This window comes from Nilaparvata lugens, chromosome 7 (assembly GCF_014356525.2).
Source record: "Nilaparvata lugens isolate BPH chromosome 7, ASM1435652v1, whole genome shotgun sequence".
In the NCBI taxonomy this organism is placed as follows: Eukaryota; Metazoa; Arthropoda; class Insecta; order Hemiptera; family Delphacidae; genus Nilaparvata; species Nilaparvata lugens.
The window spans coordinates 41,092,613-41,106,102 of NC_052510.1; the positions used below are offsets into that span (position 1 = coordinate 41,092,613).

General features: G+C 33.5%; 1 protein-coding gene across 1 annotated transcript in view; it reads right to left on the minus strand.

Moving 5' to 3' along the window:
- Positions 1 to 3,100: 3,100 nt before the first annotated feature.
- Positions 3,101 to 13,490, minus strand: part of LOC111051810 (excitatory amino acid transporter) — a 33,238-nt gene continuing 22,848 nt past the window's right edge. Inside the window, exons 6-11 of the mRNA XM_022338372.2 lie at positions 12,991 to 13,081; positions 11,611 to 11,737; positions 10,903 to 11,136; positions 9,535 to 9,729; positions 8,180 to 8,314; positions 3,101 to 7,255 (exon numbers count right to left, since the gene is read on the minus strand). Coding sequence (XP_022194064.2) covers positions 7,009 to 7,255; positions 8,180 to 8,314; positions 9,535 to 9,729; positions 10,903 to 11,136; positions 11,611 to 11,737; positions 12,991 to 13,081 — 1,029 coding nt within the window. The 3' untranslated portion in view covers positions 3,101 to 7,008. The remainder of the gene's footprint in view (positions 7,256 to 8,179; positions 8,315 to 9,534; positions 9,730 to 10,902; positions 11,137 to 11,610; positions 11,738 to 12,990; positions 13,082 to 13,490) is intronic.

Genomic DNA, 13,490 nt, shown 5'->3' on the forward strand with positions numbered 1-13,490 from the left:
CAAAAAAAAAACATGAAACACCACATAATCTTATTGTTATTATTCAATAATTTCATCACTTTCAAAGTGAGCATTTTTTATTACAACCTAAGTCGGCCATTGGCAAGACTTTGGTACATCTCTATTCTGTCAAATTTAAAAAGGATCTAATCATTGATACCGTGCTGAGTACAACCGCCCTTTGAATTCCATGTTTTGCACTCCCTGAGACACCAAGGCAACCTGTTCTGTGCCAAGGCGACCGAGGTTCGCTGAAACCTTGTGCCTGATCACTACAATAGTAGAGATAATAATAGGGACAAAATTGTAGCTTTTTCCTGCTTCCAGACATCCCTGATCTCAGCAGCAAGGGGGAAATACTTGGATATTTTCTCATTGTAATATTGTTCCAAGCTGTGGCAACATGGTATGATCAATTATATTATTATTATCATAGTATTATTTTTTATTATTCTACTCAATACTTTGCCGATCACCATGTACATGAGAAGTTCTTTCAATTCAATACACTCAATAATATAATAGACAATAGTTCAAGACAACACACTCAGATACAAATAAAAAAACATTGCTCAAGCCGCCCTAAAAATCTGAGCACAGCAGCAATATGCAATAAAATCAGTAGGTAGATAAGTATGATTGTCTTGAAATAGTGGCACATCCAGGGGGGATATAGATATTTATCCCTCCCCCTCACGAGAAGAGACCTACATTTTTTGTTGCCAGATCTTGATACTTACTTACTTACTTGTAACTAATACAATTATTATGCCACTTACTAATACAAGTAATATGTAACTAATACAAGCCACTAATAATAATTATGATTGATACAGTAATAAGTAGATACAATACCTAGACTAAGCACATAACATAATTAGGATGTTGGTTTTTAATGAATAAATGATCTTTATTACCTTGTAAGCTAATTGTAGCAATTGGTTCGTCATAAAACAAGCATACAAAACATATATATCAACAAAGGAGAAATTGATAAAGCCTATATTAAAAGCAAAAGTCTTCCTTTTACTTTTTGTGTAGTTGAGAAGTTGATATTGTGGTAATTATTCATATTGAATGAAAAAGACTGAGAAATTGTCAAAAACCACTGATTTATTGATAATTAGAAAGACCGGTTTCGGTTATTGAGTTTATCAGAGATTGACAATGGTGTAATAACCGAAACCAGTCTTTCTAATAATCAATAAATCAGTGGTTTTTGACAATTTCTCAGTCTTTTTCATGCAAAAGTCTTTGGTGCAAAAAAGACAATATCACATGAAAAAAGAACAGTATCTCATAAAGTTCATGAATAAAATTTTTTGATGGGATATCAAAAAACTCCCTTATTGAATACAGAGGGGTTTTCACGAGGAATGCATGGGTGCATTTGTTGAACTGCCAAGCAATAATGTACTAATATTATTGATTAAAATCGCCTCTGATTGAAGATATTTTTTAAAAGTTTTCTAGGGGAAGGCTCTTGGATCCCCTTGTGGGTAGGCGTATTCCATACCATCCACACCCTCTCGTGTTTCCTCACAGTTTGAGTGCTTTCTAGGACTTGTACAATGTTATGATCCACCTTGAAAAAATATTTTTCTGGATACGCCGCTCTCTTGGGATACAGTTGCTTCTGCTAATAATTATTGTTTCTTTGAGTCCTTGCTTGTCCATGGATTCATGGAGGGCTTTGCATTCTCTTTTTGTGTCTCGAGATAGGGTGCTTATAGGCTGATGTTTAGCAAGCCAAAATGATTCCACCCATGTGATATGTGTATTCGGTGATGTGAGTACCCAGTCTCTACATACGGTAAACATAACTAATACACTAATATTACGATCTTGTAGTTTTAGCATTCAAATCAAGGGTAAACTGTTTGAGAGATAAATACGGTACTTGCAACTTACAACATTTTCGTTTTAGGAATCTGAGAAGGGTTCAGCAGCAAAGTGAAATACATCCTAATAATAAAATTATGTTAGGAAACGATATCTTAACTCGCTGACTGATATAAGCCTTCTGTGCAGGATGCCCCCCCTTCCCTCAATGAATTTAACAGCAGATTAAATCCATATGGCTCATTGAGAATTGATCTTACAGTTTCCAGAGCCTGTTAAACTTTTCAATCATTGTTGTTCTCATTATATTACTACTCTGCAAAACGTTTTTAACAATAATTATTGTCAAACTTGATATTATTAGTGCTTTGACTGGGGCTGCCAATTATCTAAAACCAGCCCCAAGTTCATTTGTTAGTATATAGCAGCAACATGCCCGACATGCTTTATAAAGGCTATGGTAGGATTACATTCAATTTCATTTTTATATTTTGGTAAATTACAATATAGTTGGCTAGTAGGATGGATAGCCTTGGGAGGAGGTAACTAACAAAAAAGTTAGTATGTTTTTTAATGAAAGATGTATTTATATTATAAGAAATTTCAAATTATTATATCACACGATGATGAGTTGTGTAATCATGTTCATTTGTTGATATTAGATACAGACCTAGAAAGAGCTTTCTCCTTTCTTTTTCTCTTCCTTTCTATCAAAAGCTATGAAAGGAGGATAGGAACAGCCTTGATAGGAATTTAAAGATTCATTCTCTGATCATGTATAGGCTAGGCGCACAGCAGTTAGTCAAGACAAGACAAGACATGATCAGACACGTTTAGTCACAATTCTTCACATTGTTGCTTATGACGCAACTCACACTGATTAGTCATTGCAATTAGATATGTCTTCATAAGCAACTATGTGAAATATTGTGACAGAACGTGTCTCATCATGTCTTGTCTTGTCTTGACTAACTAGTGTGTGCCTAGCCTAATACAGTATAAGATGAAATATTTATTCCATCATCAATGATAACCATAATTCAAGATAATATATTGTATAATTATTATCATTTTCTCTTATAATGTTCCTGATGGAAGAAAATATAAACGTAAATTCATAAAATAGGATAGTATATTTGTTACTCATATATGACACATTCAAGTAATGTTCTATATAATTATGGGAAATAATATAATGTGTTATTCTTCAGGTTAAATATAATTAGACCCTTGAGGAGAGAAATGAATTTTCCACAACTTCCCAACTTTTTAAAATAGTTTATTATTAAAAACACTTTTTACACGAATCACTAGACGACTCGGACTCAGCAATTGAATAAATACGGAATTCTGATTAACACCAATTTTCATTAATCGCCTCAATTAATCAACTAATGACTTAAATAATTCAACTATCGATTATTAACTAACAGGATTATTTTATAGAAAGCAATGATAAACTATTTCAATATAATAATAACATATCTATAGAGAATTCCTGATGAGATGATTAGGCAATCAATGTATAAAACTATAACAAACATAAACACAACAACAATCACTCATAACACTACTTATAGTAGGACTATAATATTATCATAAACATTGAATGAATTATCAATATCAATAATATTACATAATTTAGTAGACACAACATACAACTTACTTTCATAATATTTATCAACATGTGGAGCACAAAATAACACTGACTTAAATGTACTTATGATATTTATTTTATGAATTACCCTACATTTCGACACTCATATATATTGAGTCATGCATGCTACAATGCTTCTAAAAGGATATGATTATATAAGCTAATATTATATATGTTTTTTGAATAATATAAATATCATAATAGGAGTGAGTATAGTTTGTAATACACTTACAAGTGTAAGTGTTACACTAATAATACATATAATTGTTTAGATGTGCATAGTAAATTGAAACTAATCCTTGATTAATAACTCTGAATAAAATATAGTGAAATAATTGACAACAAAAGGTCGAGAAGAAAATCATTAACATAAAGATAAAATGAAGATAAAAACTCAGGAAAAATTATGTCTAAGAGTGGAACGTGAAATGAAAAAATAATGGTGTGCAAAGCATTAAATAAAACAAATAAAAATAATACTGATGATCAAAGTAGAATTGCTTATGGAAAAAATAGTCGGAAACGATAATAAAAGAACTGAAAAAATTAAACATAAAATAGGGAAAAGTGATGAAAATTGAAACAAAAAAGAATCAAAGGGGAAAATTAAATGAGATAAGGGGATATCCACTGCAAACATAATATGTACTGTATATTACAATAATAGAAACGAATTCTGATGGAATGTATATCTAAAAAATTCTGTTTGGAATTTATTAAGAGTTTATTTGATTCTCTCGAAATGGAAAATTCACTTTTAAAGAATACTCTATTTCAAATAGTCTACAAAATAGACTACTATGGAATAAAGCTACAATTCATGGAAAGAAATTCCGATTTCAAAGCTGATAAGCATACAGTATAATTTGTCTAGTAGTACCTATTTATTCTTAACCAACTATAAACTTTTAGGGGAGTTCATCAGAGTATTAGGTATCTTAAATTATCTTCTTTATTAATCACACCTTTGAATGTAATGTGAAGTTATCATTAACTCTACTGAACACACATGTAATAACGTACATCAATATAGATATTATTTTCTTATGAGATTATTACTAGGGCTACATGGTCCAAAAGTGAAAAATAGTCTGTCAAAATATATAAGACAATACAGCAATATTATGAAATATTTTATCAATTCATTGAGGATTATATATGTTTTTCATTCAAGATAAATCCAAAATTGATAAATTGAATTTTGTAGAATACTCTAAAGAGATATTTCTTTTGATTTTGCAGAAAATTGGGTTTTAGATTCATTTGATGAATGAAATTTCTATGACAGAAAACTGCTTATGAGATGTTCTATTTGATGATAATTTTTATGATATGCTTTCATATTTTATTATAGAAAGCTGAGAACTGTGTGATTTCTTGAGTAAACAAAAGCATTATTTTGAATATATGGAATTTTGTGACTCATGTAATTTGGTGGGATCTAGCTTTATATCAGATTTATACATCCAACACTTTTCCTACATGTAATTTGAATTTGTGGTAAGTATTAATATTTTAGAGCATACTATAATTTGGAGTATGAGGTGTAGCGTATAGGTATTATTATAATCTGAACATTCCTTGTTTTTAGGGTGTAACTCATGATATAAAAATGTAGGCCAGACTAAAAATATTATTTTTCCCATTATACCGTACTTTCTCCATATCGACTTTGAACCTTCCAATTGGCACAAAAATTCTTCGAAACTGATATCGTTAATCCTTTTTGAGTTATATAATCCAAGTAATTATAAAAGGTGAACGTACAAAGTCTTCTATTGTAAATGCATTAGTTTATTGTCAAATCACTGATTTTCTATTTGATTTACCGGTACATAATTTCTTCAAGCTCTCGCTAAGATCTCAATAGAGATTGTCTATCCAGAAAAAATTGAAGTAGCCTAAAATTTTTGAAAACTACCGTATCTACTCAAACACTATACTGTCTTTTTATTGTTTTTACAACTCTTGTAAACATTTTTCGAGTTCCTCTCCATTTTAACTAAATATGCTACAAGAATATTACTGAATTTTTGAATAGCTAATTATCTACTAATTTTGGTAAACTTTCCTCTATATTTATCCAAATCTAACTATTTTCTCTCCTAAGAAAATGGCCCCTTCTTATTTCAAAACACATTGTAAGCTCGAATTTATAACAGTCTGTGAGTTCTTGAACTTGTATATTATTAGAATCAGTATTTTGATAATCTGCTGAACTTGTGATAAAATAGTATACGGTAGGCTAAAAAATTGTAGAGTATAAATTGAACACATTCAGTTTCAGTTACAGTAGTATAATTTCAAAAGTAAATATCTAGATAAACCTGTCAGTAATATTTGGGTGAATACTCAATAATAATTACCCGACTAGAATATTGTCGGATAGTATCCAAATTTTGTAAATATTTCACAGAGGAAATACGCTTTGTGCGTTGAAATGCTGCTGATGAACTGTTGCAGAGAATAAATAGGGTAAGCAAAAGTGTCTTAAATATAGAAACAGGTTGACGAATTCTTGTTTGGGGTTAGTTGATGAGAATAGAACATGATAAATTGTGAGAAGAAAACAATCTTCAGTTCTAAGATCTACGGGAACACAGCATCATTTAAAGATTTTACAATAATTACTTCTCTACTACACTAGACTACTTTATTTTATAGACCGGGTAAAATATTATAGAAGCTACATAGGCATGCTTTGCAGATATATATTAGTGGTAAAGTTATTTATTAAAATGCAATCAAAATTTCAATTATTTCGCAGCCCAAAACTAGCTCTAAAAATATTGATATTTTTCTATCACCTACATTCAAATAGGTACTATATAGATGCCTAGATCATTGTTTCACAAGCTGCAAGAGTTCTTTATAAATAATAAATGGTTGTAGAAATGAATAGCATACGGTACGTTTTTCATGTGGTTTTCTTGGATTTGATCCCCTTGATTCACTATCAACATATATCACTTTCTTTAGGAATTTGGTTGCTGACATTATATATTTTCTCCCCTTCTATCCTGAAAACTGTAATTTTTTATTTGAGTTGACTAAAAGACAAACAGTAGACTATAGGTTGATTAAGATTTGTTTGAAAAGAGGTTTTCAAAGAAGCCTCAAAACATTAGGCCTTATCTATTCGAATACAGGTTATTAATGTGCTTTAAAAATTAGGCCTGTAGCTTAGGACATTCTACAAAGTGATAATATTCAATGTTATTTTATCAATATTTAGCTGTTTTGAAACAATATTATAATCTTTGGCAATAATAATCACACAACAGTACACCGTACTGAAATATAATGCTACTTAAAAAAAAAGATTGATGGGGGAATTAATAGGCTACTATAAAATTATGTTTTCATGTTTTTGAATCATAATGATCTTACAACTGTATTATAAAGTACGGTATGGTACGTGGTTCTCCAAAAATACATGTTTTTCTTTTGAAAAATGCTTTAAAAACGACTTTTTCATCAAATAAATCGGGATCTTTTTCTTCATGCGTTTACATTTTTAGCTCTGTAACCATAGCATGATGCTGACTTTGTATGGGATTTTCAATGATGGACTTGGACACAGGATCGCACTCCATGTTGAGTACTACTTCTCTCCTTGTTCCTTCGCCATTCTCCCCCTCTCTCTCCACATTCCTCTCCGCGTCCATTTTATCCAGTTCGTCCTTAGAAAGATGGTAGACTATGGCGGCTCCATATCCATCACCCAACACATTGATCGAGGTTCTTATGCGATCCCTGAAAACGTTCACAATGGAGACAAATATTTATAAATACTTTTTTTATGACAGAGAGATATTGACAGCAACAGATTATAATTGATCAGTTTTGATTGATTAACACACAACAGAAGTATACACACTTATGACAGCTCCATGTAACTTATTTATTGAGATACAAAACACATATAAATCTCATAAGTCTCAAATGCCTACCGGTACATACATAATATTATACAATGTATATTTCCTATTTCTTTGTATGTAACTTATGTGAGAGCTTGATATTAGTTCAGCATTTAATTAGAGAATTAGGCAAAAAAGAATGAGGAGAGTGAAAAAAAGAAGTTATAACAAAAATAGTGGCGAAGAAGATAGTGGAGGAAGAAGGAGATAAGGGATATAGATGAGGGATTCGAGAGGGGGAAGTGGAAAAAGTACTCTACCACTTAAAAGAAAGTACTCTACTTCCATATGATCAGTCTCCAATAACATCTCCAACAATGTCTACCAGTTTGAAATGAAAAGTAATCGATTTCCTATAGAAATATAAAAAATATCCATACAACTTCATCAACTTATCATCTTCAAGTATTATTCCAAGTAATAAGTATTGAGCCAACTCATTGTAGGCCTATTATATTTAACAATTGTTCATCGAGTACTATTGATCCGGGCAACATATTTATCTCGGGCCATTCTCGTGTTTCGTTAAGACGTCGGTCCCGGCTGCCTAAAAAGCAGTCGTTAGGTCATGACAGAGGCTCTAAAATTGATCCGTTGCGACCTGAAAACTCTGACACCAGACGCCAGGTCACTCGGTATTATTATTATTATTATCGAGCACTAACAGAATTTCTATTCATGTAGTGAAAATTGTTCAGTTAGTGAATATTATTCATCGAATGAGTTGTAGCTTGAGAAGCTTGAATTGTTGACTTACAGCAGCCAGTCAACGGCAAAAAGCAGCGAAACATCGGAAGTGGGCAAACCCAGAGCTGTTAGAACCAGTAGCATTGTGATGAGAGCTGCGCTGGGAATTGATGCTGCTCCTATACTGGCCAAGGTTGCTGTTAAACTGCCAAAATAATAGAAAAATAAGCCAGGTTAAATGAATACAATTTTCTATAGATTCAACTTTTATTGGTGTAAACTGAGCTGTAAATGAGCTCTACGCATGTATTATGGGACAGACGAGATCATGATGAAAGATGGCCCTTCTCAGTCGTTGAATGGTTTTAGGTACCCTAAGAGATTTAAAAGTTCATAATGGTCAGTTGGATTAGGAAGTCATTAATGTTTATATATTCATTACATTGATATATATTCTAGTATTATTTACATGCATCATGCATCCCTTCTCAATGCAGTGAAGTCAACAACTAATCATTCAGATTAGATGAGTAATGTACTCTGGTTTACCGGTTTGCAGGGTGAAATAGGTGATAACAAAAAAGTGAAACAGGAGATAATAAGGGCCAAACCAACTAAGCGATGGCCGGGACACACATATCCGCACCGAGCCCGTGCCGCGGCACGGCCGTGTGACGGACGTACTACGGCGAGTGAGAAAACAAATGCTTTCAAACGTGCTTTCAATCGTTTAACACATTCAGAAATCAGACCACAGTAGCACTACAGAACTGAGACACTGCTGCCGCTCGGCTGTCGCAGGGATATGTGTGTTCTCCTTCCACCATCACCGTGTCGCGGACGTAGCTCGGCCGTACCTCCGCACGGGTTTGGTGCGGTTGTATGTGTCCCGAGCTTAATATGTGGCTTGCTCTCAAATGGCAGCAGCACATTTAATAAAAACATCAGATTCAAGCACATAAATTGAGGAGTTAAAACTAAAATATGTAATGTATTTTTTATCGAATTAAATTAGGAGTAGAACTCAATAGAAATTAGGAAACAGTAAGGACTATGCATTAAATACAATCTATAGAACAGTGTTCAGAATGTGAAAGAGCTAGCATTATTTCTACAATATTACTGTATATTTCCACAATATAATTCATGGTACATCAGCATGATACATCCAATGGTACATCGGTGATGATATTATACATCCAATTCTGACGTTGAATTGGAAATTTGAGAAAGTTGCATTTTTACACGATTTGGCAACCCTGTAATTTCTTCGGATGGAGGGCCAAGTCTCAACTTGTTTCACACAAACTATAAGCACCATTTTCTACTTCATACTTCTATCGAATTGAAACAATCTCTGTCGATGAATGAAGGGTTTGTTCAACAGTCTTCATTAAATTGCTATCTCTAAAGACTAGAACCGACCTGACAGTGATAACCTCGCCCAATCCGAGCGGAATGCCATTCATCTGTGCGATGAAAATGGCGGCGACCGCCTCGTAAAGGGCAGTGCCGTCCATGTTGACAGTGGCTCCCACCGACACCACGAACCGGGTCACCCGGGAGTCGAGCTCCAGTTCGCCCTCCAGGCACTGGAACGTCACTGGAAGGGTGGCCGCGCTGTCCAACACACAACATCACCGCGTTACATTGCATTTGCTCAATAGATGCATGTTTCACTGGCAATGAATACATATCAATGCATATCACAAAGTATAAACTGCAATATAGTCAACGATATCCAATGATACTCAATTTCAACAAGTTCATTCTTGGAATAGGATTTATGTAATAAATATTGAAAAATCGAATTATCTTTCTAATATTATATGAATTGCATAATGGAACATTTCAAATCATGCACTTGAAACACATACAATTGAGAAGATCAATCAGATAGAAATATAATAATCATGATGATTGAGAAGTAACTATATCGACTTCCAGCATCTGATTTATTCTCGGTGAAGGTAGAAGATGGTTATGGGGGGAAGTAATATTGAGAATCTCACGTATGAATTCTTCCTACATAGTAGCATAGGATGCTATCCATTAAAATGTTTCCAGTTTATTTCATGATAATTAAAAATATAATATTACTTGTTCAATTTACCATTATTAGTGGATCGGCAGAGTTAGAGGGTATCAGTGAAGAAGGTAGCAGAGAAGGTAGTAGCTGTGAATGCATGTATCTGAATGTTTCCGCTTCCTTCTACCTTCTACCCTACCTTCGCCGATCCACTTTGCTCCGACACATTTTTGAACAAATGCATTACATTTAACTCTCTCAGCTGCTTTTCCAAATACCTTCGCTGTTCCAACATGTTCCGACACATTTTTAAAAACATGCATCACATTATAATTCTCTCAGCTTCTTTTCCGAAAACCCTCTACCTTCGCCGCTCCACTATGGTCTGACATATTTGAACACATCCATTACTTCTTAATGCTCTCAGCTACTTCCTCAAATACTTTCGTGGTTTATTGGAGATTACTGTCCGAATTTCGACGCGTCATCAAACCAGTAAGTCATTCTATTCTATCACTTCCTATTCTATACCTTCTACCATCGCCGCTCTACTCGTTTTGACTCTAGGAATCAATTAAGTCTGATTTGGTCTCATCTGAACCAGTTACTCTATAACTTTTTCAACAGTTTGCATTGATAATAGTCTGAATAAGTTATGGAGAGTTAGTAATGAACAGTTAGTAATAATCTGAATAGGTAGTAGTAATTATAAGAAGAGAAGTAGAGAGGGACATTATTTGAATAGTTTGTGTCAGGTACCGTACCTGGAAGCAGTTCCCAGAGCAGTGACCCAGGCCTGCAACATTCCCCTGAAGAACAAGGCCGGATTTTTGCGAGTGATGAGGAAGTAGATAGTGGGCAGAGTGCAGACTGCATGTATGAGCAGGCCCACAATCACGGTCACCATGTACATGCCCAGCTGTTGGGCGGTTGATGCCAGGTTCGCGATGCCCATGATCTTGCCAGCTATCAGGCACATTATGCCGAACGGAGAGTACCTAAATTAACAAAAAAACAAAAAAAACAAGAACAATGTGAATCTCTGTTCTACGTTTGAGAAGTATATAACGATTCATCAATCCATTTATTGTATTGAGGAGTGAACGGAAAGAACCTACATAAACAAAGAACAATGTGAGAGAGAGGGAGAAGAAGAAAAAATTAAATTATAAGAAGAAGAAGAAGAAGAGAAGAAGAAGAAGAGAGGTGACGGAGATGCGGTGATGAAGAGAGGAGGAAGTAAAACTATTAGAGAAGAGAAGAAGGAAGGATATAAAGTAGGAGAAGAGAGGAGAAGGAAAAGAAGTAGGGCGGTGAAGAAGGGCGGAGAAGAGGAGAGGTGAAGGAGAAGAAAGAAGACGGAGAAAGGAGGAGAAAGAAAGAGTAAGATGATGAGAGAGGAGGAGAAGAAGAAGAGATTGGAAGTGAAAGAAGAAGTGCATTGAGTTTGAAGTTGTAGTATTGATACTCACCACATGACGACTCCAACCAATTTCATGATGATATCGTTGAGAACTACAAAGAAGTCGACCATCAGCTTCCCTCTGTTGCCCATCTGACCAGCCAGCAGGCCGAATGCCAAGCAGAACACAATCATACCTGTAACACACAGCGATTTTTTATTGGCTAACACTAAAAAAACAGACAATATCAAAAGTAGCAGCGAATAAAATAATATGCAATCACTGTCACTCCCAGAACTCAGAGTTTTGTTTTGCAAATGATCTTTTTAGCACAAAATATCGTTGGGTGAGTCTGCTGTTGCGTTGTTGTGAATTCTGATAGTGCACTAGATCCAATTCTCAGATTGCAGAAAATCTACAATTAGAAATTTAAAAAGTACATAACCATATCATAATTTGTTTATTATTCAATCAATTCAAATAGTTTTGAATAATATATTAATGGAACAGGATAGCAACTTTAAATATCTCGGCTGTGATATATCCTATGACAGAGAATGTTATATACCTCAGAAAATATCAAAGTTTAACTCAATTTGTGGAGCCTTTTACCAAACATTGAAGGGTTAGGCCAGAAAAGAGACAGAGATTAAGTTCTATAGAACAATGGCTATTCTTTTAATGACATACGGTAGTGTGGTATGGACAAATACGACGAATTGGACAAATGATGACTCACGAATTCAGGCATCAGAGATGAGGTTTCTGCGCAGCATTCAAGGATACTCAATACGAGATCATAAAAAATGAAATAATCCGAAGTGAGTGCAATGTGCAACCACCAGCAGAAATAATAAAATAATACACATTGAAGTGGCCAAATCACCTATGTCGTATAATCACCAACGCGCCTTCCACTATAAACTTGGATGTTGCAGTTGGATGGAAAAATGAAAAAGAGACGCTGGAAGGAAGACCAAGGAAGTGGTGGACACCGGAAACAGGCTTTAGAAGCCTAGTCAATGATGGATGATGATCGATTAAATCATTAATGGATTTATTGATGGTTAGATAAATTGATTAATACAGTAGAGGCATACTGTAAAGAAGTAAAAATGTTGCAAGCTGAGTATAGTAAGACTAAACTGTAGAGTCAAGTGGAATTAGATTTAGGAATTAGATCAAGTGGAGTATTCGATTTTATTCACAAATTTTTTTAAGATCTCCATGAACAATATGGAGCTAAGGGAAATTCATTATGATATGAGAATCTAGACTGTTGTTAAACAATATGTTCTGTGGTAAGTTGGTAAAAGTTCAGTAAGTTTATGACTAGTTAATGAAAACGAATTACAGTGAAATGAGTTGCAATGTGAGAAAAAAGTATTAAAGTAAGTAAATGAAATGTGAGAGAAAATATATAATAAAATTGTGATTAGGTCTACTTACCCATAACATTGGTTCCATCCTTATAAACAAGCTCTTTTTTGAATTGCACTGTATTGTTGCTTTCAAGCTCATTTACAGCAGGTGTGTTTATCTGTAAAATGATGAAGATATTATTTATAATAATAATAATAATAATAATAATAATAATAATAATAATAATAATAATAATAATAATAATAATAATAATAATAATAAATTTTCGTATCCTTCCTCAACTTAAATGATTTAATTTTAATCTTCAAAAGGTCTATTTGATGGTCTGAAGATGACTTCAAGTTTACAAGTAACATTAGTTTGACTTTTGGTTACAATTCAAATTCAAATTTATTTATTCAAGTAAGTAAGTTACAATACATTCTGGTTTATACACGAATCCACAATAAATTACAGTACAACAGCTAACTATGCAACACATTTCACATATTATGAAAACTTATTAATTACAATGAAGATTGAATGAAACATTAGAATATTGATAATATAGTATTGTAATGTAACTA